At 50.3% G+C, this 18,882-nt stretch overlaps 8 protein-coding genes across 8 annotated transcripts; 6 read left to right on the top strand and 2 right to left on the bottom strand.

Moving 5' to 3' along the window:
* Positions 1-825: 825 nt before the first annotated feature.
* Positions 826-2,488, top strand: aurT-0 (Rubrofusarin-specific efflux pump aurT; the record flags this gene model as incomplete). The annotated part of the gene is made up of 2 exons (XM_032037416.1): positions 826-1,430; positions 1,486-2,488. The coding sequence occupies 2 exons, from the start codon at positions 826-828 to the stop codon at positions 2,486-2,488; spliced, it is 1,608 nt and encodes a 535-aa protein (XP_031883819.1).
* Positions 2,489-2,770: 282 nt separating this feature from the next.
* On the top strand, positions 2,771-3,589 carry CGGC5_v016789 (uncharacterized protein; the record flags this gene model as incomplete). The annotated part of the gene is made up of 1 exon (XM_032037415.1): positions 2,771-3,589. One exon carries the CDS (start codon positions 2,771-2,773, stop codon positions 3,587-3,589), a length of 819 nt encoding a protein of 272 aa, XP_031883818.1.
* Positions 3,590-4,466: 877 nt separating this feature from the next.
* On the top strand, positions 4,467-5,757 carry plyE-4 (Pectate lyase E; the record flags this gene model as incomplete). Its single annotated transcript, XM_066153571.1, has 7 exons — positions 4,467-4,704; positions 4,815-4,934; positions 4,982-5,096; positions 5,167-5,180; positions 5,228-5,283; positions 5,339-5,434; positions 5,500-5,757. 7 exons carry the CDS (start codon positions 4,467-4,469, stop codon positions 5,755-5,757), a joined length of 897 nt encoding a protein of 298 aa, XP_066006954.1.
* Positions 5,758-7,031: 1,274 nt separating this feature from the next.
* CGGC5_v016787 (uncharacterized protein) lies at positions 7,032-8,087 on the top strand (the record flags this gene model as incomplete). Its single annotated transcript, XM_032037413.1, has 2 exons — positions 7,032-7,272; positions 7,336-8,087. 2 exons carry the CDS (start codon positions 7,032-7,034, stop codon positions 8,085-8,087), a joined length of 993 nt encoding a protein of 330 aa, XP_031883817.1.
* A 572-nt stretch (positions 8,088-8,659) lies between these two features.
* Positions 8,660-11,239, top strand: CGGC5_v016786 (Uncharacterized protein; the record flags this gene model as incomplete). The annotated part of the gene is made up of 3 exons (XM_032037411.2): positions 8,660-9,935; positions 9,992-10,439; positions 11,149-11,239. 3 exons carry the CDS (start codon positions 8,660-8,662, stop codon positions 11,237-11,239), a joined length of 1,815 nt encoding a protein of 604 aa, XP_031884068.2.
* Positions 11,240-12,951: 1,712 nt separating this feature from the next.
* Positions 12,952-13,212, bottom strand: CGGC5_v016785 (uncharacterized protein; the record flags this gene model as incomplete). Its single annotated transcript, XM_032037409.1, has 1 exon — positions 12,952-13,212. One exon carries the CDS (start codon positions 13,210-13,212, stop codon positions 12,952-12,954), a length of 261 nt encoding a protein of 86 aa, XP_031883829.1.
* Positions 13,213-14,543: 1,331 nt separating this feature from the next.
* FUS7-3 (putative aldehyde dehydrogenase FUS7) lies at positions 14,544-16,104 on the bottom strand (the record flags this gene model as incomplete). Its single annotated transcript, XM_032037408.1, has 3 exons — positions 14,544-15,000; positions 15,064-16,028; positions 16,081-16,104. 3 exons carry the CDS (start codon positions 16,102-16,104, stop codon positions 14,544-14,546), a joined length of 1,446 nt encoding a protein of 481 aa, XP_031883830.1.
* Positions 16,105-17,171: 1,067 nt separating this feature from the next.
* On the top strand, positions 17,172-18,190 carry psoC-0 (Methyltransferase psoC; the record flags this gene model as incomplete). The annotated part of the gene is made up of 4 exons (XM_032037407.1): positions 17,172-17,343; positions 17,404-17,640; positions 17,692-17,994; positions 18,066-18,190. The coding sequence occupies 4 exons, from the start codon at positions 17,172-17,174 to the stop codon at positions 18,188-18,190; spliced, it is 837 nt and encodes a 278-aa protein (XP_031883997.1).
* Positions 18,191-18,882: the final 692 nt, after the last annotated feature.

The raw sequence follows: 18,882 nt of genomic DNA, 5'->3' as shown, positions 1-18,882 counted from the left end.
TGATTCGAAAGCGGCGTAAATAGGCCAGCCCCAGAGAACATGAATGAGGGATACTTTTCAAGAAATCAGGTGCTCGCCAGATCTTCTCTTTACGCCGGATACGTTTGCTTGCCAACAGGTCGAAGTAAAATATGGATCCCCGCCGAGGGTCTTTCCGTTGGCTTTTGGGTCTGCGCCACAGAATTGCGTACGAAGATCAAGCGAGACATTTTATCAGTGTTGGAGTGCGGACGGTGTCGATCGAACGATTAGTGCATGCCGCGTGGTGCCGTTGGTGTGCTTTGCGGGACCGCAAGCCGGCGTGATTGAGGCGGCAAAGAAGCTTCGGTCCCGAACTAGTACCCGAGCTAACACAAAGTCCGCGGCCGCTTACGTTTCCTTCTCGGGATGACAGCCCGGGTGCCAAAGAAGTTCTGAACTGGGATTAGCGTAGCGACTGTCCTAGCCCATGCGGAGATTGCGCACGCGTGCCACGCCCCTCGGTGGCTTGTTGTTTCATCCTCCGAGCCAGAATTCATGGACGCAAGACGGTGTCGGTCCCTTCAGCGCGGGACCGCTGCATCGGCCCCACATCTTAAATTTCGCGTACCCGGCGCCGAGTCCCGTTCCGCGATGATGGTCAAGTCTTCATCGGCTCCGTTTTGCGAGAATCCTCAATCGTGTTAAGTGTAATGATTTTGAATAAATAGTAAGCTACAAAATCATCTGAAGTGCCGCTTTCGAAATACTCAATCCATCAAGCATTTCAACGTAACGCACAAACAGATCAACTCACTTATCTTCTGCTGTCTCAGTACTTAACAGCCCTGCTCGATACCTCGCACCATGTCGGACATTCATGACCAGGAGGGAAACAGTTTCCCAGACGAAAAGGTTGCTACGGAATCTCCATCTGAAGCGAATGAGGCAGGAAATGACGAGTCTCAATACCCACAAGGGCTGAAACTAGCCGTCATCATCCTCTCCAACATGATCGCCATGTTCCTTGTTGCCTTGGACCGAACAATCATCACCACGGCGATTCCTCGCATTACGGACGATTTTCATTCACTGAACGATGTCAGCTGGTATGCAAGCGCGTATTTGATTACCAGCTGCGCTACGCAACTCCTTTGGGGTCGTATTTTCACCTTTTACTCGACGAAAACAATCTATCTCATCGCAATCTTCCTCTTCGAATTCGGTTCACTTTTGTGTGGTGTTGCCCCGAACTCAGTCGCCTTCATCATCGGCCGTGCCATCGCTGGTGCGGGCTCAGCAGGCATCTACTCCGGCAGCACTATTCTCATTACGAGTGTCACTCCTTTGCACAAGCGAGCTGGGTATGTTGGTATGATGGGCGGTGTTTTTGGCATCGCATCAGTCATTGCACCTCTCATTGGAGGTGCCTTCACTGATCGTGTAACTTGGAAGTGGTGCTTCCTTATTAAGTATGGTAACCCCTCTCTATTACATCAAGTCAATCTGCTAACAGTTTCATGACAGTCTCCCTGTTGGAGGCGTCGCAGTTGCTGCTCTCATTGCTCTCTTCCCGAAACTTTCTCCGAAAGAGTCAGCTCCGCTCAAGCGACAAATCAGACAACTTGATCCCCTTGGAAATCTTGTCTTCCTGCCTGGCGTCATTTGCTTGATTCTCGCACTACAATGGGGCGGAGAGAAATACCCCTGGAACAGCGGACGCATCATCGCTCTCTTGGTTCTTGCTGGTGTTCTCCTCATAATATTTGTCAGTGTTCAGATCTGGCAGCGGGAGAATGCCACAGTGCCGCCTCGTCTTTTCACGGTCCGCAACATCTGGCTCGGAGCAGTCTTCTCATTTTGCCTCGGAGCTGTCCTCATTGTTTTCTTGGTCGCTTTGCCGATCTGGTTCCAGGGCATCAGAGGCACCGACGCCGTCACCTCTGGCATCGACACCCTTCCTCTCGTCCTTGCTCTCGTCTTCGGGGCAATGGTATCCGGTGCTGTGATCAACGGAATTGGATGGTTCAACCCCGTGTTCTTCTCCTCGGTCATCTTCATGTCTGTAGGTGGAGGACTAATCTCAACATTTGGTGTTCACACACCAACGCACACCTGGATTGGATACCAGATCATTCTTGGTCTCGGTATTGGCCAGGGTATGCAACTCGCAAGTCTTGGGGCACAGGTCTCACTGGAGCAGAAGGACGTGCCCACAGGCGTTTCGCTGATGTTCTTTGCTCAGTCACTAGGTGGCTCGGTACTGGTGTGCGTTGGTCAGGCTGTCTTCAATGAGTCATTAACTTCTCGACTCAGCCAGTTTCCTGACTTGGATGTTTCCAGACTTGCTGGTCAGGGTGTCACACATTTGCGGGATATCATCCCCACGGATATTCTGGAAGCTGTCCTTGGTGAATATAACGCAGCGCTCAGAAACTACTTCTATGTTGGGCTGGCGGTAGCATGCTTTGCTGTTGTGCCTTCTTTGGGTATAGAGTGGAGTAGTGTCAAGGGGAAGACCGGTCATTGAGTCACAGGAACGGCCTTGCGATAGACGCAAGGATGACATACAGAATTGACATACCTCGGTGCTGTCATTCAGCCCGTGTATCTTTTAACCAATAAGCCGTCACTGATGCCTAATTTCTGCGCGGTATATCAGTCACATGATCGCCTTTGCCTCTCGCGTAACAGTGTGAACCTCAAACAAACACCTGCTCCCTTAAACTGCAATACGATTCTGCCCTTTCAACGACGTTTTGTTCTCTCGTCATTCCTCCCCATCTGCATCATAACTAGAACAACCAGAACCATGTCTGAATCAATCGAGACAAATCCAGGCGAGGACATGGTATTCATTACTTCCCCTCCCGCAGAGGGAATTGATCCCGACGCTTCGCGTGAGTTCCTTGACCTTTTCCGTACGGAAAATGGTCGGGATATTCCCCTCGCGTCCTATTACATTGATAACCTTTCCCACGACTTCAACTTCGAGGACTTGATGCGCTGGGTCACCGATCCCGACACAGGTGATACCGCCATGCACGTCGCAGCCGCTGTTGGAAATATCAAAGCCTTCGATGCCACTGCACAAAGCTTTGGGAGGGAATGGAGTCGCAACAGCTGGTTCATGACATGCTTCAGAGCCGTCTTCTTCCTTCGCAACAAGGCCGGAGATACCATCTTCCACGTCGCAGCCCGCATGGGCCGTCTTGACATCATCAATGCGGCCTGGCAACACTTCTGGCAAGTCATAGACTGGGACAAAGTCCCTGACAAGCCCGGCTCTGAAGTCTACGCCCCCATTGATCACGATCTACCCGAGTTCGAAACCGATGTCGACCCTCTGTGGGTGCCTGACTACATGCTGGCCACTGTTCTGCTTGCCAGGAAGAACGCTGCTGGGCACACCGCCGCCGATGAGGCTACTATTGCTGACTATACGGATGTCGCGGCGTGGTTGAATCAAGTACTGGATCGCGTTACTCTTGGCGGCAAAAGAGCTACAGAAAGTAGGATGGCTAGAATAGAGGAGCTAGTCGACGGTCGCTACGATATCGATGGACATCATCTCACCTGGGATCAAATCCCACGGGTAGGGCTATACTATCGTCCTAAATACAGATCCTAGCGGCTGTGTTACTCGGTCACCATTTTGACGAAGGGCATCATTACTTTTACATTCTTTGCTTGTATTGAGACACTGCAGGTAGTGTGTTTAAATTCTCAATGTGAGCTGCGTTTCCTGAAGACGATATAGTGTGGGGAATGTAACACCGAAAGAACATCATAGGAACAGCAGAACGACCTGAACTTCCCCTATCCCCAGCGTTCGATGTCTGCTTTCTCTGTTCCCCGCACGCATTGTCTATTTTTGAGTGTCACAATCTTTTCAGGTCAAATAACTCGAGCAGAACACCATAGGAAAAAGCACTTCATTTGTCCAACCCCATCCTACAATCCTTGGCATTACTCTAGCCAAGCTCTCGCCATCTGGGGAAATTTCCACCTCTCTCATCTTTTCAAACGCGGCCGATGCAGTGCAAACCTGGGGTCGAGCCGCTCTGTCGGGATAGATGTGCAAGTTGTGTACTCGGCCAACAGCTTGAGCTAGGCCTTGGGCGACAGCGCCAAGCACTTGCCAAGGGACTTGCATGCTCATCCTCGACCATTGATTCACGGAAACCAGAAAGTCAATTTTCCGCTGCATGCTTACAGCTATTTAGCCATGTGTAGCTAGCAGTCAAGACCTGGACGCCATTTGGAGAGCTTCGTTAGCTACGTAATCAAGAAATGACATAGCTTCGCGAGCTCAATGCCCACAGATACTTGCCTGATCAACTTATGCTGTCTACAAGTATATAAAGGCTTAATCTTTCCATGGCCATGAAGCCGTTGAGCCATTGTTAATGTTGTTCAGAAGTACCAATTGACCCCAAACATCGTTCTGCGGTTTCTTTGACCAGCGTCTACATCCAGCCCAGACACCACAGTGAGGAACCCTCGAAATGAAGATCGCTTCTACCTCCCTCTTCTCACTTTTGCCTGCTTTGGTGCAGGCTGGGGTCATTGACCGACGCCAAACCGGGGACGGGCCTGGTGGCTCAGCCGACAGCACCCAGGGCGACCTGGGTGAACGCCCTCCTCCACGTTTTCCATTCCCAGTCACCAAGTTCCCTGTAGCCAAGGAGACTGTTGTCCTGGAACAGACAATGTACATTCTTCCCGGTCAGGTGTTTGACGGTGGTATGAAGCGATATGAGCGTGTTGAGGGCAGCTGCAACGAACAAGCAGGCAAGTCAGCATGAACACCCGACAAGGGTCAAAACTAGGCTAACGAATACTGTGTCTTCCAGAGGGCACTGATGCCGATGCTGTTTTCAACCTCCTGCCTGGCTCGACCATTCGCAACGTCATCATCGGCAAGCATCAGGCTGAAGGCATCCATGCACTGGGTGACGCTTGGGTCGAGAACGGTATGACACCAAATGTGGCGCATTGAATTCATCTGACATGTCTATAGTTTGGTGGGAAGACGTCTGCGAAGATGCACTTACATCCAAGGGTCTTAACACACAACTACGAGTCATCGGCGGTGGAGCTCGGAACGCAACAGATAAGGTAGATATTCTCTTTGGGTTGTTTGAAAGCCTTTGTTGTCTTCGATAAACATTTTACGGGCCGTTCGCTGACATCCTGTTCACCCAGATCTTCCAAGGCAAGTCAGCTTCCAAATCGTTCCAGGGGCCAAGCCTAACCTAACAAAAAGACAACTCCCTGGGTGGCAAGTACAACATCACCGGCTTCTACGCTGAGAATTTTGGGGTGAGCAAGTCAACTATGATACTAGCGTGACTTTACTGATGATGCCTTTTGTTAGACTTTCTACCAATCCTGTGGCAACTGTCTCAATCAAGCAAAGAGAAATGCGACAATCCAAAACGTCGTCGCCGTGAATGGCATCAGGATGGGCATCGTACGTATTCCGTGGCAATCCTGAGTCATTGCCATTTGAAAGTTTCTTTCTAACAAAAACCAAAGATCAATCCAAACTACGGCGACGAGTTCCGCCTCAAGAATGCGCAGCTTCAAGACCTGGAAGTCATCGTGGACAAGGAAATCGCCAACAATGTCCAGACAGTTCCTTATACAATCGGCAACGGTCCAGACCTCAAGTACGCCTTGTATAATGAGACCAGAGACGCGATCACGGATTATGATGGAGAGGTCTTGAATGCTTACGAGCCTGAAGAGCCTTATGAGTGGCTCGAGGATTTCTGGCCCGAGGGCTTTAACTAGTGATGGTAACGGCTTGGCTCGTTGCCAGAAGAGCTGAGTGGCATGAAGAGAATGCATATTGCGTGATACTTTGTTGTCAATCAATAGGAAGAGTGAGCGTTGGAACCCCTGCAATACCATGTGGTCATGCATGTCTGGCGAACAGTGGAAAGCCCGGGACCCAAAATGGCCGGCCCCACATCACAACGGGCGATGGAATTTGCTTCGCCGGAAGCAGGTCCACACGGACGCGGAAATCGTGTCTCTGAAATTCTGCATGCAATCAGAACACCGAGTCGATAATGTTGAATGATATTCACCGTCGCCGAAATTGGAAGCAGCAACTTTGTGACTCCTTGCTAGCTATGAGGCCCAGCCCAAATGAGGGAGCCTTTTCCCTCGGTCTCCCTCAGTGTCAGAAAGTCGCTGCCGTTGCAAAATGTCTCGCTGCAGCCGTGTTACCAAGCCACTGCGGCAATGGCGTGGCAGGGAAACCGTCACATTCTATCAAAGACGTAAATTTGTAAGACACGTCGGACAAGGTCTCATCTGATTCGTGTCGCTTAGCTGCGGAGAATATTTGGCTTCCATTGAAAAGCATCGACCCCAGCCACAGAAACAAACAACGACCAGCTCGCGAGGCGAAGCACGTACAAAGGCCAGAATAGCTGCAGGGTAGATCAGCATGTACCCGCACACAGCAAACACGAGAAACGGGCCGTTTACTTTGCCAGAAATATCACTGGCCATCGATTTAATGGCAAAGAAGCCAAGTTCCAAGTTGTCCCCTCCATTGCAAACAAAGGTGACATCATGGTTGGAATGCCAAAGGATGCCACTTGTCGGAATGTAGACATCGCCTTGGAACTAAGACGGTGGTTACTCCCAGCCAAGCTCGTATTCTGGTATTGCAACGTGACGACTCTCCAGACGAAAGGAATACCATGCGAATCAGTTCCGCATCGGTCTGATGCAGACAATTTCACTTTTTGGGATCGGATGCGGGTGCTAATATGGCTCGCACCGGCGACTTGGCGATGTCCCCTTGCAAACGTCCTCAGACATCACATGGCCCGCGCTTCTCTGGTTCGTTGCAAGGGATGACACTTTAACCAGTGCATCCCGCCTGCGATTCTCCGCCCCTCCATCACATCTACCAACCTCCCTCCCTGATGTCACTCGTTCAACAGATGTAGCTTGACGTTACCAAACCCCATCGCAAATACTACACCGCACAATTCGCTTCACTCAGCAACCCTCAAAACCGACAACATTTCGATGGACCACAAGCGACCATGACCGAGCTGAACGCCTTCATCTCTAACGGCACATGCTACCATGCGTCCGGCAAGAAGGTAGACGAATGGCTACCGTGCGGCAATACTGCCTTTGGCCAATTCACATGTTGCCAACGATCTGATATGTGCTTGTCAAGCCGGGCTTGCTACAATGCACGATTCGGCGTTACTTATCTCGGCGGCTGCAGCGATCCAGAGTACAAGGATGCAAGTTGCCCAGACAAAGGTGCCTTGAGCAGTAAGTCGATCGTTCGGGGTCCGCCTTGGGATGGACGAGTGACTGACGAGGTGTCAACTCCAGGTCAACCTTGGGCAGGCCTCGTGTACTGCAACGGCACATCGGAGCAATGGGTAGCCTGCGAGCAAAAGGCACGGCCGACGACACTCACATCAGCAGACGCATGCTGGTGCCCCCAAACATCACGAACAGTCGCGTTCACCGATTCCTCGATCCTCGAAAATGTCGTCCAGCTACCTACCGCCCTGGGAGGTAGCGTCATCTGGCAACCTGGCCACGTTCCACTTCCAACACAACCCAACACGACACCAACGGGTACAAATATTCAGACAACAGCATCAATAACAAGCACAAGCTCATCATCGCATCCGACAGCCACAAATACGAACGAAGAAGATGATGGAACAACCATGACGGCAGGATCCAAGGTTGGCATTGGCGTCGGCGTCGGATTAGGGTGCACAGTTCTCCTCGCCGTGCTGATATACCTATTTTTCGCCCGTCGGAAATGGCAGAGGGGTGATATGGCTGAGCTGGACAATACCAAGTCAGAAGGCGGGAACGGATGGGGACGTAGTCCAGCTACGCCAGCGGGAACCGCTGTCTCGGAGCTCGAGTCGACAACGACACATCAATGGTCGGACAGAATGGAACTCGACGCTACGCCACGCGGTTCTACGGTAGATGGACTAGATGGATTCGGCAGTAAGGATCAGGACTATGGGCACGTCGGCTTTGTAGGAAAGTCGCTGAGTGTGAAACATTCAGGAAAGGGCAAGAGATCGCCGAGTCCGATTGCTGAGTTACCGGGATAACTGAAAGTCACGATTGGGGCTGGGCCATGTGTCATACGCAAACATCATAATATCGGTTAGTTTCATAGTAATTTCAAGGATATCAAACAGAAATCAATGTCTCGGCAGTACAATTCTCATCAAGGCGAAATGGCCATCTCCAGTAGACATGGCCAAAAGCCTTCAGCACTGCTTTCGCTGATGTCTCAGCAGCCATGTCTTGGAGGCTCATGGAGGCTTGACGGTGAATAAAGGATCAGCCTTGCCGAAATGGTCCAGACCAACGGCACTGATTTTGAGTTTTTGACCGGAATAAATCGTTTTCAGCATTAGAGCATACTCTACTGCGACGTCTCTAACGCCCTGGCTTGAAAGTCTCAGCCTTGAGAGCAAAATCGACTCATCGACGTCTGTCCAGAGCACACTGGCTATTGAACTACGAAAGATGCGAATCGCAGTATCTCTATCTGAACATATATCAGCACCCCAGATACCATACCAGTTCAATCGTTAATACCATCCTCTTCACTTTTTTTTCCTACACTTAACCATCCTCTTCACTTTCCTTTCTTACACTTAATCATCCTACAACAATGGGCTCGAATTTCATTCAAGCCGAACAGTCGAAGTTCTGGCGGTCTTTCGTACAGCCTTCCACTCAGGAGGCTGAAGAAATATCAAGCGGCGGGCTGGATTTCGCAATTCACGACGCTCCAGCCTCTGCGCCACAAGACCTCTCGCAAGCCTTTCCAGCCTACCAAAAATGTTTTCGGGCTCCAGTTGAAGCAGAAGTGGCCCGATGGACTTCCGAGGTTGAACAAAAACGTATAATCATCTGCTGTGATGGTACCTGGCAGTCGTCCACAACTGGCGTCAAGAATATTCCGTCAAACATCACCCGCCTCTACCGATCCATCGCTAGAACCGGAAAGGACGAGACTGGCAAAGTCTTCCAGCAAATCGCCCACTACAGCGCTGGTATCGGCACAGGCGATCTTTCTTTCATCGAGAAGGAGCGGCAAGGGGCATTTGGCATTGGTCTTACGGGCGACGTCATTGATGCCTACAACTTCATTGTCAATAACTATTCGCCAGGTGACCAAATCTTCTGCTTTGGCTTTTCCCGAGGAGCGTATACCGCACGTGCGTTAGCTGGCCTCGTCACCGATATAGGCATCATACAACCGCGAGAAATGCAAGATTTCCCCGACCTTTACGACAAGTACAGGACCCACCAGAACAGTCATACATTTCGGCAAGATCGACTTTACCGTGAGTGGATCACCGGTGTTCGAACAAAGGACGGAAATCCCGGAAAATACGACTTCATGGGCGCGAGGTGGGATTCACTTCCGCATACCCTGCCCGATGAACGTTCCCGAGTTGTTGAAGTAGTTGGTGTCTTTGATACTGTTGGCAGCCTTGGGATACCAAACTTCACCTTGACAAGAATGGCTCGCAACGCAGCCGAGAAGATCGCGCCCATACTTGGTATACACGACAGCGGATTTCATAACCACCAGCTATCGCCATTTATCAAGCATGCATTCCACGCTTTAGCTCTAGATGAGCGTCGGAAACCTTTCACCCCAACTCTTTGGTGGTTGGCCGAAGACAAGGAGCGCAACCCCCCGAAGCCCGAAAAGCTGGCAGAAGATCTAGCACAAGAGTTCATGGATGCACAAGCAAATCTGTCCTCCACGGACGAACAGCTGAAGACGATATGGGAAGAACACATCGCCGCTGCGATGTTTGAACAGCTGAAAGAAATCAATTCGGAATTGCTGCAAGTATGGTTTCCAGGAGTGCATATCAATGTTGGCGGAGGCAATCCCAACATCATCACTGGTGGCGACTCTGACTTTGAACGTAAGTGTTCTGGTTTCTACTACATCCGACAAGTGAAGAAGTTCTAATTCGTACAGAAATCGCACTCATCTCATTTGCCTGGATGTGCAAACGGATCCGCCCTTACCTCCAACTCGTTGACGACCGAGAAGACTACATAAAGCCCACTTGTGGCCTAGCCGAACGCGAACACAGGCAGCGCCAGATATTGATCGAGGACTCACGAGTTGTCAAGGACTATGGATCGTTCTGGCCGACACAATATGCTTGGTGGGCCCTCGATGTTGCTGGGATCTACAAGGCTCCGTGGAGGAGACTCCCTAAGCTTCCGCGATTCGGCTGGGCTCTGGGAACGATCGTGGACAGTTTTTCAGGTGCCATGAGACTTGCTCACGCAAAGTCTCGTACTCCTGGTTGCTACAGAGATGAAAACCACAACATCCGCCAGACAAATGAGCAGATTCATCCCTCAGTCTACTTTCGCATGTTGCAATGTCCTGATTACGATCCTCCTGGTCTGAGAAGGTTTCAAGGTCAAAAATGTTGGTTCAAAATGGTCATCCGAACAGATATTCACACGAATGGAGCGATGGGGATATTGTGCTTCCAGAGTTTGCAATCAAGCATGATGATCATATCACACAGCATCTTATTAAGCGTTTTGGCGGTGCGATGGAGTTTTACTCTCGAATTGTTGATAGGAGACATTAATGTCATCTTTTGGAATTTTAGTAGACGCCAGTTTTATAGTATGGATTGTAAAGTCGTTCATTTGAATATATCATACGCTGTAGCTTTATGCTCGATCTATGTAATTGACTAAGGTAATCATGCGTTAATGCTTTCTGATCCATTGACGAAACACCCCAACGGCGGTTTCTAGAAGGCTCTGCAGACTTTACCATTCCAAATGAGAATAACCATCTCGTTGATGCCCCATGAAATGTACCCTTGTCAATTCAAGTGTTTTCCCTGCCACTCCGGATGCTACAAATTTCAGTCATGGCCCACCCCCCACCGAATCTACAGATTGGGCTCTTTGGACCTCTTGTCCAGGAAAGTTAGACCACCCCGGAGGAAAGCTGTTGGTAATATGGCACCAGTCGCTACACTCCCCGCGCAGCGCATTGACTCGATCCATGGTAATGCCCGGCGGCGAACATCCAGGGAACTTGAAGATAAACTTTACGGTGGGTATGAGCTCTGGAAGTGTAGACTGTCTGACAGAGTCCAGAGATGGCAACCTTGCTATTCTGCCGGTAGGTGTTTTGTCCCACAACTCCAACGCCTTCATCATTGCCATTGCCTCCTTGGCTTGCGAGTGACCTTCCTTCTGCCACCACGTCTCTCGATCCAGCCTCTCCTCGCGAGACCATGCGCAGCCGCCAGTAGCCCACGCAATATGTAGGCTCAGGGTTTCTCCAACTCGACGATTATCCCTCATATCCACAACTTCCGCAAAGTGAGGATTGCAGCCCCATACTGAGCCCTGTTCGTAGTCGCATGTCCACCCGGGAAAGCCATCTCTTGACACGAACAACTGCTCAGGAAATGCCAGCCCTATTGGTATCACGATCTCGACTTCGTGGATGAGAATCCCGATCCGCTGAAGCTCATGGTAGTCGAAGCCATCTCCTTGATCACAAATGTCCGATATGCTGCCCATCCTGAGGCCGGCTTGGATATGCTCTAAACAAAGCACGATGTGTCCAAACTGAGATAGTTTGGGGCCGTAGTCCGTGTGCAGCGAAACATAATAGCCTCCCGGTGGGCCTATGTTCAATGTATCACGAGAGGTGATCCAAGCCACCCGTCTTTTGTCGACGGGGTCCATTTTCACCCTCCGTTGTCGTAAATCTCGTGAATCGGGGGCCACAATATCGCCCAGGCCTCCCGCCAAGAGAGAGCAGGCGCAGGCATTGGAAGACGACGATTCCAGGCTATTCTCTCGCGTGTGTGGTTGGTGGCGTGCAACGTTCGAGCCGGGATGGAGAGGAGCCAGATTTGCTCACGGATCTCCATTGGCAATCGCCGGAATTTCTCGAAACTCAAATTTGTTTGGATCCTGGGCGCCTCCTGGTAATGCTTGCTGGCAAGATTGAGCAGGTTTGTAATAAAGCGCTCGTCGTTAAAGTAATGGCCCGCAACAATTGCGCTAGACAGAAGGTCTGCTAGGACCACGTGAGGCTTGCGCATGGTGATGAAGTTTCTTGTTTGGCACGCCATCCCGAATGACGGCTTTTGAAGCGTTCTTGTATTTGATGCAATTACTGCCACCAGAGACTGCGAACTGAGAGGTAATGCGTTCCGCAACTCGGCGAGGTCGAAGGTCGAGTCGGCTGCCTGGGGCCCTGGGCACCCAGGCAGCGCGACCCTCATCTCAGAAAGGTCAAACATCGACATTGAGAGCTTACTTTATAAACGATGGGGCCGATTTAGCATTAAATCGGGAGGTGTAGCCTGCCTAAATGCCTTTCAAGTGCTGATGAGGAAGCCAGAGTTTTGATGGCTGCCTAGAGAACACGAAAACTGGGAACAATTCGTGCTAATGGAAGCGGCTTACCACACTTATTCCGGCTTCAAATCCGCAGCGCATGCCAGCTTTTAGGTCTTGCTTCTTTCTTGACGAACCATTAGGTTCTACGCTTGGATATCATGTTTGTCGTTGCCTGTCTTCTCTTTCTCAAAGAAGAGACGTGGTGTATTTTGCCCCTCACCGACACATCAGCTGCTCGCTCTATGGATCATCCGCTAGACTGACGCTAAATCTAGACTCAACTGAGAGCGATTCGTTGAATCTTTTCGTGCGGGCGGATCTAATCAAGCATACGTTCTTCGCGATAGCTGTGGAAATAGTCGACATGCATTTATAGAAGGTACTGCGGAGACTGTTTGTACATTGTCTTTATTCTGTATGTACTGAGAATATGAAGTTGTGAAATCAAAGTGACTGAAAAGCTCAAGCCTCTGATGCAAACATAATCGCTTGTGTATGATGACCCATCCAAATCGACCCCTATGACATTTCCCCTCGCACTTAGACGCAGGCGACGGTCTGAGTGCAGCTGTCGCCTCGCTTAAGACCCTTGCAGGCGTCCTCGTTGTCCTTGGTGGCCTTGGCGTCGAAGGTGTCAGTCTTGCCGCGCTGGCAGACGCCGGTGTTGCCAGTGCAGAAGAGGTTGGTGCCCTGTTGGCAGACAGACAGATAGTTGGCGGTCTCATAGGTGGTGGCGCGAGGGACAGACGCAGCCGAGGCGACAGCGGCCAGGGCAAGGACAGCGAAGGTAGGGAACTGCATTTTGAATGTTTTGTGTGTTGGCTTATTTACTCGAAGAGAGCGTTGATTGAAGAGAGTAAGAGTTGATGGAATGAGTGAAGTGGGTTGATAGAGGCTGATTGAGTTGGATGATGAGCAAAAAATATGTTGGGTGTTTCTTCTTTTCTTATATGCTGTCCTTGTCGCCTGGGAAGCTGTTGATCAGCGCTCGGGTAGATCGCGATTTCCCTGACTCAAATGAGGTTCCTCGGTTCCAGGGACTGTGTCGTCGCGAATAGAATCTCCCCAGGGGTGATGTGGGACGTAGGCGGCTGGGCGAAAGCTCCCTCCACTATCAGCTCACTCAGGCCTGAGCGTTGTCGGGGTTCCCGCTTGCAGCGAGGCGAGAACCTTAATGAACATAGCGAGGTGTGGCATTGCTTCATGCGCGCCGAATAGATTAATAGTGACGTTTCAGCCCTCTCTTGTTGGCTCCTAATCTGGATTAGACGGACCTGGGTTATTACCCCAGACAAGTCACCTGGAGGACTTTTTGGATAGAGTTATTGCAATTGAGCTCGCTTTCAGGAACGATATTCCGGGTAAATCGGCTGCGTCACATCGGACCACGTTCGAAGCCTAGTCTAAATATTGCCGATACAACCCATTGCAACTTGCTCAGAGCTATTTTCAGATTGATAGATTGATTCTGGTTACAAATGCTTAGCAAGAGTTCAATTGCATTTTGGAACGCCAGCTTCGAGCTTTTCTGTGGCCGAATGCCAAAGTCTTGGTGAGGTGCTTAGCTCTATCGGTTCTTGGCAATCTCGACCTGGCTCAACGAACAGAGGGTTAATCCAATGACCGATACTCACCTCGTCTGTCTAAGTCGGGAACACTGGATATCATGGGAACTTCAGACCACCGCATGTCATGAAGTTCCCATGATATCCAGTGTTCCCGACTTAGACAGATCAATCAACTGATGCCGTTGCATCTATCGAGAAGTCCGCAGTCTCGTTTCGGCCACCTCGTGTCTGCGACGACCCACAAAGTCCTGGAAACAGGTCGCCCTGACTCGGCAAATCCTGCTTGAAGCAAAAGAGCGCTGAAGCTCAGCCCCCGTCACCGCACCGGGCCTAGAACTGTCAGTGCCGTCGGCCGTGGCTACATCGATACTCCTTGTACTTATGCTCCGATCCGCGCGGCTCAGTTCACAAACAGGACTTTTTCAGGCAGACGGACGGACGGACATTTGACGGTCTTCCAATGAAGAAAACTGGATGAATTAAGCCTTCCGATGGTTCGTCTCTAAGTAGGCGCCTTCCAATCCGGAACCGCGCCCGATCCTGCGCACGCTAGGAACCAACCAGTTACTCAAAGACTTTTTTCCATACCCAAAGGCTCCGCGTGTTGGTGTATTGCTTGAATCCTTCAATGCCCCATTCCATTCCAATTCCACTCTCTTTGTGACCTCCGAAGGGAACGTTGGGTGCAACGTCGAAATGCGAGTTGACCCAGACGCTTCCGGCACTGAGGCACCGGGCCATCCGCTCAGCGCGCTTCAGATCCTTGCTCCACACCGATGCGCCGAGGCCCGTTTCAAGGCCATTGGCACGGTCGATTACATCTTCCTCGGAGGACCACTTCAGCAACGGCACAATTGGTCCAAACGGCTCTTCTTTGACGATACGAGAGTCCTCAGGTGGATTGTCAATGATCGCAGGCTCGATGAAGTAGCCCTTGGAGGTTTCACGGACAGAACCCTCCAGTGCTGTTTTCCAACCGCACTTTTCGATGTCTGCGTACATGTTCTTGACCAGCTCATACCTGGTCCATCATCGTCAGTAAGATGTTGCAATCGGCAAATTTGAACAGTGACAAGGTACTCACTGCATGCTGTTTTGGAGAGGCCCAACAACAACATCCGGCTCAAAGCCCCCACCAGTCTTGATGTTGTTTTTAGTGAACTCTACCATGGCATCTCTGAACTCGTCATAGATCTTTTCGTGGACGTAGATTCGCTTCACTAGCATGCAAATCTGGCCCGAGTTCAAGAAAGCAAGCGTCGCGATTTTGGGCAGACACTTAGAGATGTCAACATCCTCGCAGAGAATGGCAGCATCGTTGCCGCCAAGCTCGAGAAGACATCTCTTGAGAGTTTTGGCGCAGCTCTCCGCGACTCTCTTCCCCGTAGCAATCGATCCGGTGAAAGCGATCATGTCGATTCCTGGGTGTGCCGTCATCCATGGACCGAGATCATCGTTGCCACTAAGGACTTGGAACACTCCTGGAGGAAAGATGGACATGGCGATCTCGCCCAGTTTCAGGTCGCAGTACGGCGTGTAAGGCGACGGCTTCATGATGATTGTGTTGCCCGTCATAAGCGCAGGTCCGACCTTGCCCAAACCCAACAACATTGGCCAGTTCCAGGGAACAATGGCACCGCAAACTCCAAGGGGAGGGAACGTCGAGTAGATTGTTCTCTCGTCATTGTCCTCGAGAACCTCATCTTTCACTTCCATGGTTGCAAAAGCACGCAGCCAGGCTATAGTCATGGTCATCTCCGAGTTAGCTAGGCCCAAAGGCTTGCCTTGCTCCATGGTCTGCAGCTTCTCTAGGCTTTCCCTGTTCTCTTCAATAGCGTCCGCATACTGCAGCACGAGCTTTGACCTCTCCTCGTGAGTTGTCTTGCCCCATGTTTTGAAAGCCTTTCTGGCGTGTTGGACTGCGTCGTCGAGCTGTTGCTTGGTGGCGACTGGCACCTCGTAGAGAGGCTCTTCCGTTGCAGGGTCAATTGAGTGCCGGGTTTCAGCTGTTGGTGCAAATTCTCCGTTGATAATATTGCCCGGATAGGTCTGGATTTCATAAGCTAAAATATCTTTGTGACAACGAGGATGCTCCTTCTACCTTGATATCAATCGCTGGCGCCATGATTGCAGTCTGAGATGCCCCTAAAAGAGATAAAAGAGAAAACAATCAGGTGAAATTTGAGAAGGCTCGGTCAGAAAAACGTGTCAATAGAAAACTCTAGGCGAATCCATATTTTCAGTTGTCATTTATGAGAACACAACTTGTCAGCCGGAACATCATTCCGTTCCGACAGCGATGAAACTTATCTACGGAACACAAAAGTACCTTTACCCCGCAAGCTGCGCATATTCCGATGTAAGCCTGCGTGGCACTGTGGAGGGACGATAAGCTGAAGATTTTGGAACTTGCGCTAGCGTTACGTCTTGTGGTTGGTCGCCTTTTTGCCCGTCGACCTTGATTCGTCCACAGTATTACCTGTCTCTGTGATCTCACATAAGACGAACGCTAGAGGATGCTGATCCATGCCAAATCTGGTGTCACCACGAATTTCCCTAGGATCATGAACAAATGAAACCACTCGAACTCCATGTGTTGGGCCGATGCATTGTCATCCTAATGTCGTGTTTCTCGAAAGACTTGGCTCAGTTCTTTAGCCGGGAACTTTGGTATGACAGAAGACCATTTTTTGGCGACACTTGGACGATGACGGATGCATGGTGGAATCGCAGTTCAGTAGCCACAAGGGTCTTCGCATGTTCTCAAGTGGGACGTGAATGTCTAGAAGATCAATATTGTTCCCCGGCAGATTGGGTACGAGAGGCAATCTCAGGCTGTTCGATCCAACCTGAAGTTCAGATTTCTTAATTGTACGGCAGAAGCCTTTCTGAATTATTATACTGGGCAATGTAATTGATCCCGATCCTAACAAAATTGAAGATCTCGCTTGCGACGCCACCATCTGACCAAACACTGGGCCTCGGAGACTTTTCGTCTGGTGTTCGAAATGTTTCCGACAGGTGAGCTCGGTCTTGCGGATCTAGCAGAGCGAATTGAAATTTGATGGCCAAAGGCGTGACAAGACCTTCCAGCGATTTGTGTATAAGTACTACATTGTTCTCTCGTGCTGCATGGAATGTGAATTCAAGCCTTCAAGGTGAAGCAAGCAATAAAGCAACCAAATCTCTACCATGCCAGACCAGCATGACCCAGAATACCTTCTTCGCGAAACGAAGCGCGAGATTGAACGACTTCGAAAACAGCACCAATGGTTCAAAGGCTGTCTGGAAAACAAGATTGTCTTCGCACCGGTAGATCTCAGTGATCCGTCCCTAAAGGTTCTCGACGTCGGCTGTGCAGATGGTAAGTCCCGACCGCCTGGTTCAAATTTCCCCTCGTTATCATTCTGATCAGTCGATCTAGGAATCCTTTTAAGAGATCTCAGACAAGAGCTTGCGCCATCTGCAAAACTTGTCGGTCTCGATTACATGCCTTCCTTCCTCCCTGAATCTCCCGATGGCAACATTCGCTACATGACCGGAGATGCATGTGAACGGCCCGCACCTGACTTAGCCGGAACCTTCAACTTCACTCATGTTCGTTTCGTCCTACCAGGATGCGGGAAAGCCGGTGCGGATCGTGTAGTCTCCAACCTAGCAGGTAGGTCTTGATGGTGCATTGATGGTGCAGCTTTACTTAAGTGGACCCCAGAAACACTTGCGCCGGGAGGCTGGCTTCAGATCCAAGAGATGGATCTTTCAGCAGGTCGCACCGAGCATCCCTCTGCATTCAACGAGGTTCTTCAACTCTTTGAAGCCGTTTTCGAAGCGGGTGGTATGGGAGGTCGTTTCAGCTCCAAGTTGGATGAATCATTCACTAAGGCCGGGCTAAAGAACGTGACACTGCAACGCCTCGAGATCCCCGCAGGAAAGAGAATTGCGGACGAAACCCTTCGAAAACTGTCTATCGAACCATTTAAATTGACAATTCCAACAGTTATTGGGGCGGCGAAAGGTACGAGTTTATGACATTGCCTGAGTAGGGTGGCAACCGTAAAATGATCAGCTGCTAACCGTATTCAATAGCAATGAGCCTTGAACTCCCAGACTCCATCTTTGATCGTTTGGAAGAGCGCTTTGAGGATGAAATGCTCGAGACAGGAGCAACGTTTGGCACATTCGTTGTCTGCGGTCAAAAGTCTTTGCGGTGAATGCCCATGTACTGCTAAAAGCTCTGCGGAAATAATACATGGCAAGCATTCCATGACTTACATCATTTCGTTCTCTTATGGACTGACTGAAAATATCGTGTCTGTCTTTGAAAAGTGTGTTTCTCTGCTGTTATGTTGCTAAAAGGTCTACGGACTTCCGCTGAGAATCCCTGCAGTACGGTAGAGTCGCACTCAAGGTTTCCGGGCGATCATAAGGGGTTACTGTGCAACGATCCTCATCTGAATCCTAACAGTTGAACATCTCAACATGAGCTGACTTCGACACTTTCCTAGATGACCGTGACATGGAAGTTTATTGCCTTATCTACATATCCATAGCAAGTCGATGCGTGCGACTCCTAAGTTGGCCATGAGTCCACCTCCATAATCCAAAAGGTCCTTGATAATGGTGTTAGTGTCGTGTTTGATCAATTAATGTTAATTCGAATGAAGCTTGCTTCCCAAGATAGAGCTTACCGAATTCACGCCTTAATTGCAGCAGCCCTGACCAGCGCAGAATGCTCTGTTGCTGTTGTTGCAAGCATTGGCGCGAATGCAAGTAGAGCAAAGGTCTTGACGCTTGACGAGGGCCCAGTCGATCTCTGCGTCGGCACGAGGAGAAACGGCTGCACCAAATACTGAAGTGGCAGCGAGAACAAGCAGCATGAAGGACTTCATGTTGAATCGTAAAA

Source organism: Colletotrichum fructicola (assembly GCF_000319635.2).
Source record: "Colletotrichum fructicola Nara gc5 chromosome Unknown KSG_Nara_v1_contig11, whole genome shotgun sequence".
Taxonomy (NCBI): domain Eukaryota; kingdom Fungi; phylum Ascomycota; class Sordariomycetes; order Glomerellales; family Glomerellaceae; genus Colletotrichum; species Colletotrichum fructicola.
The sequence above is the reverse complement of the archived record's forward strand: the minus strand, read 5'-3'. Positions and strand labels throughout refer to the sequence as shown.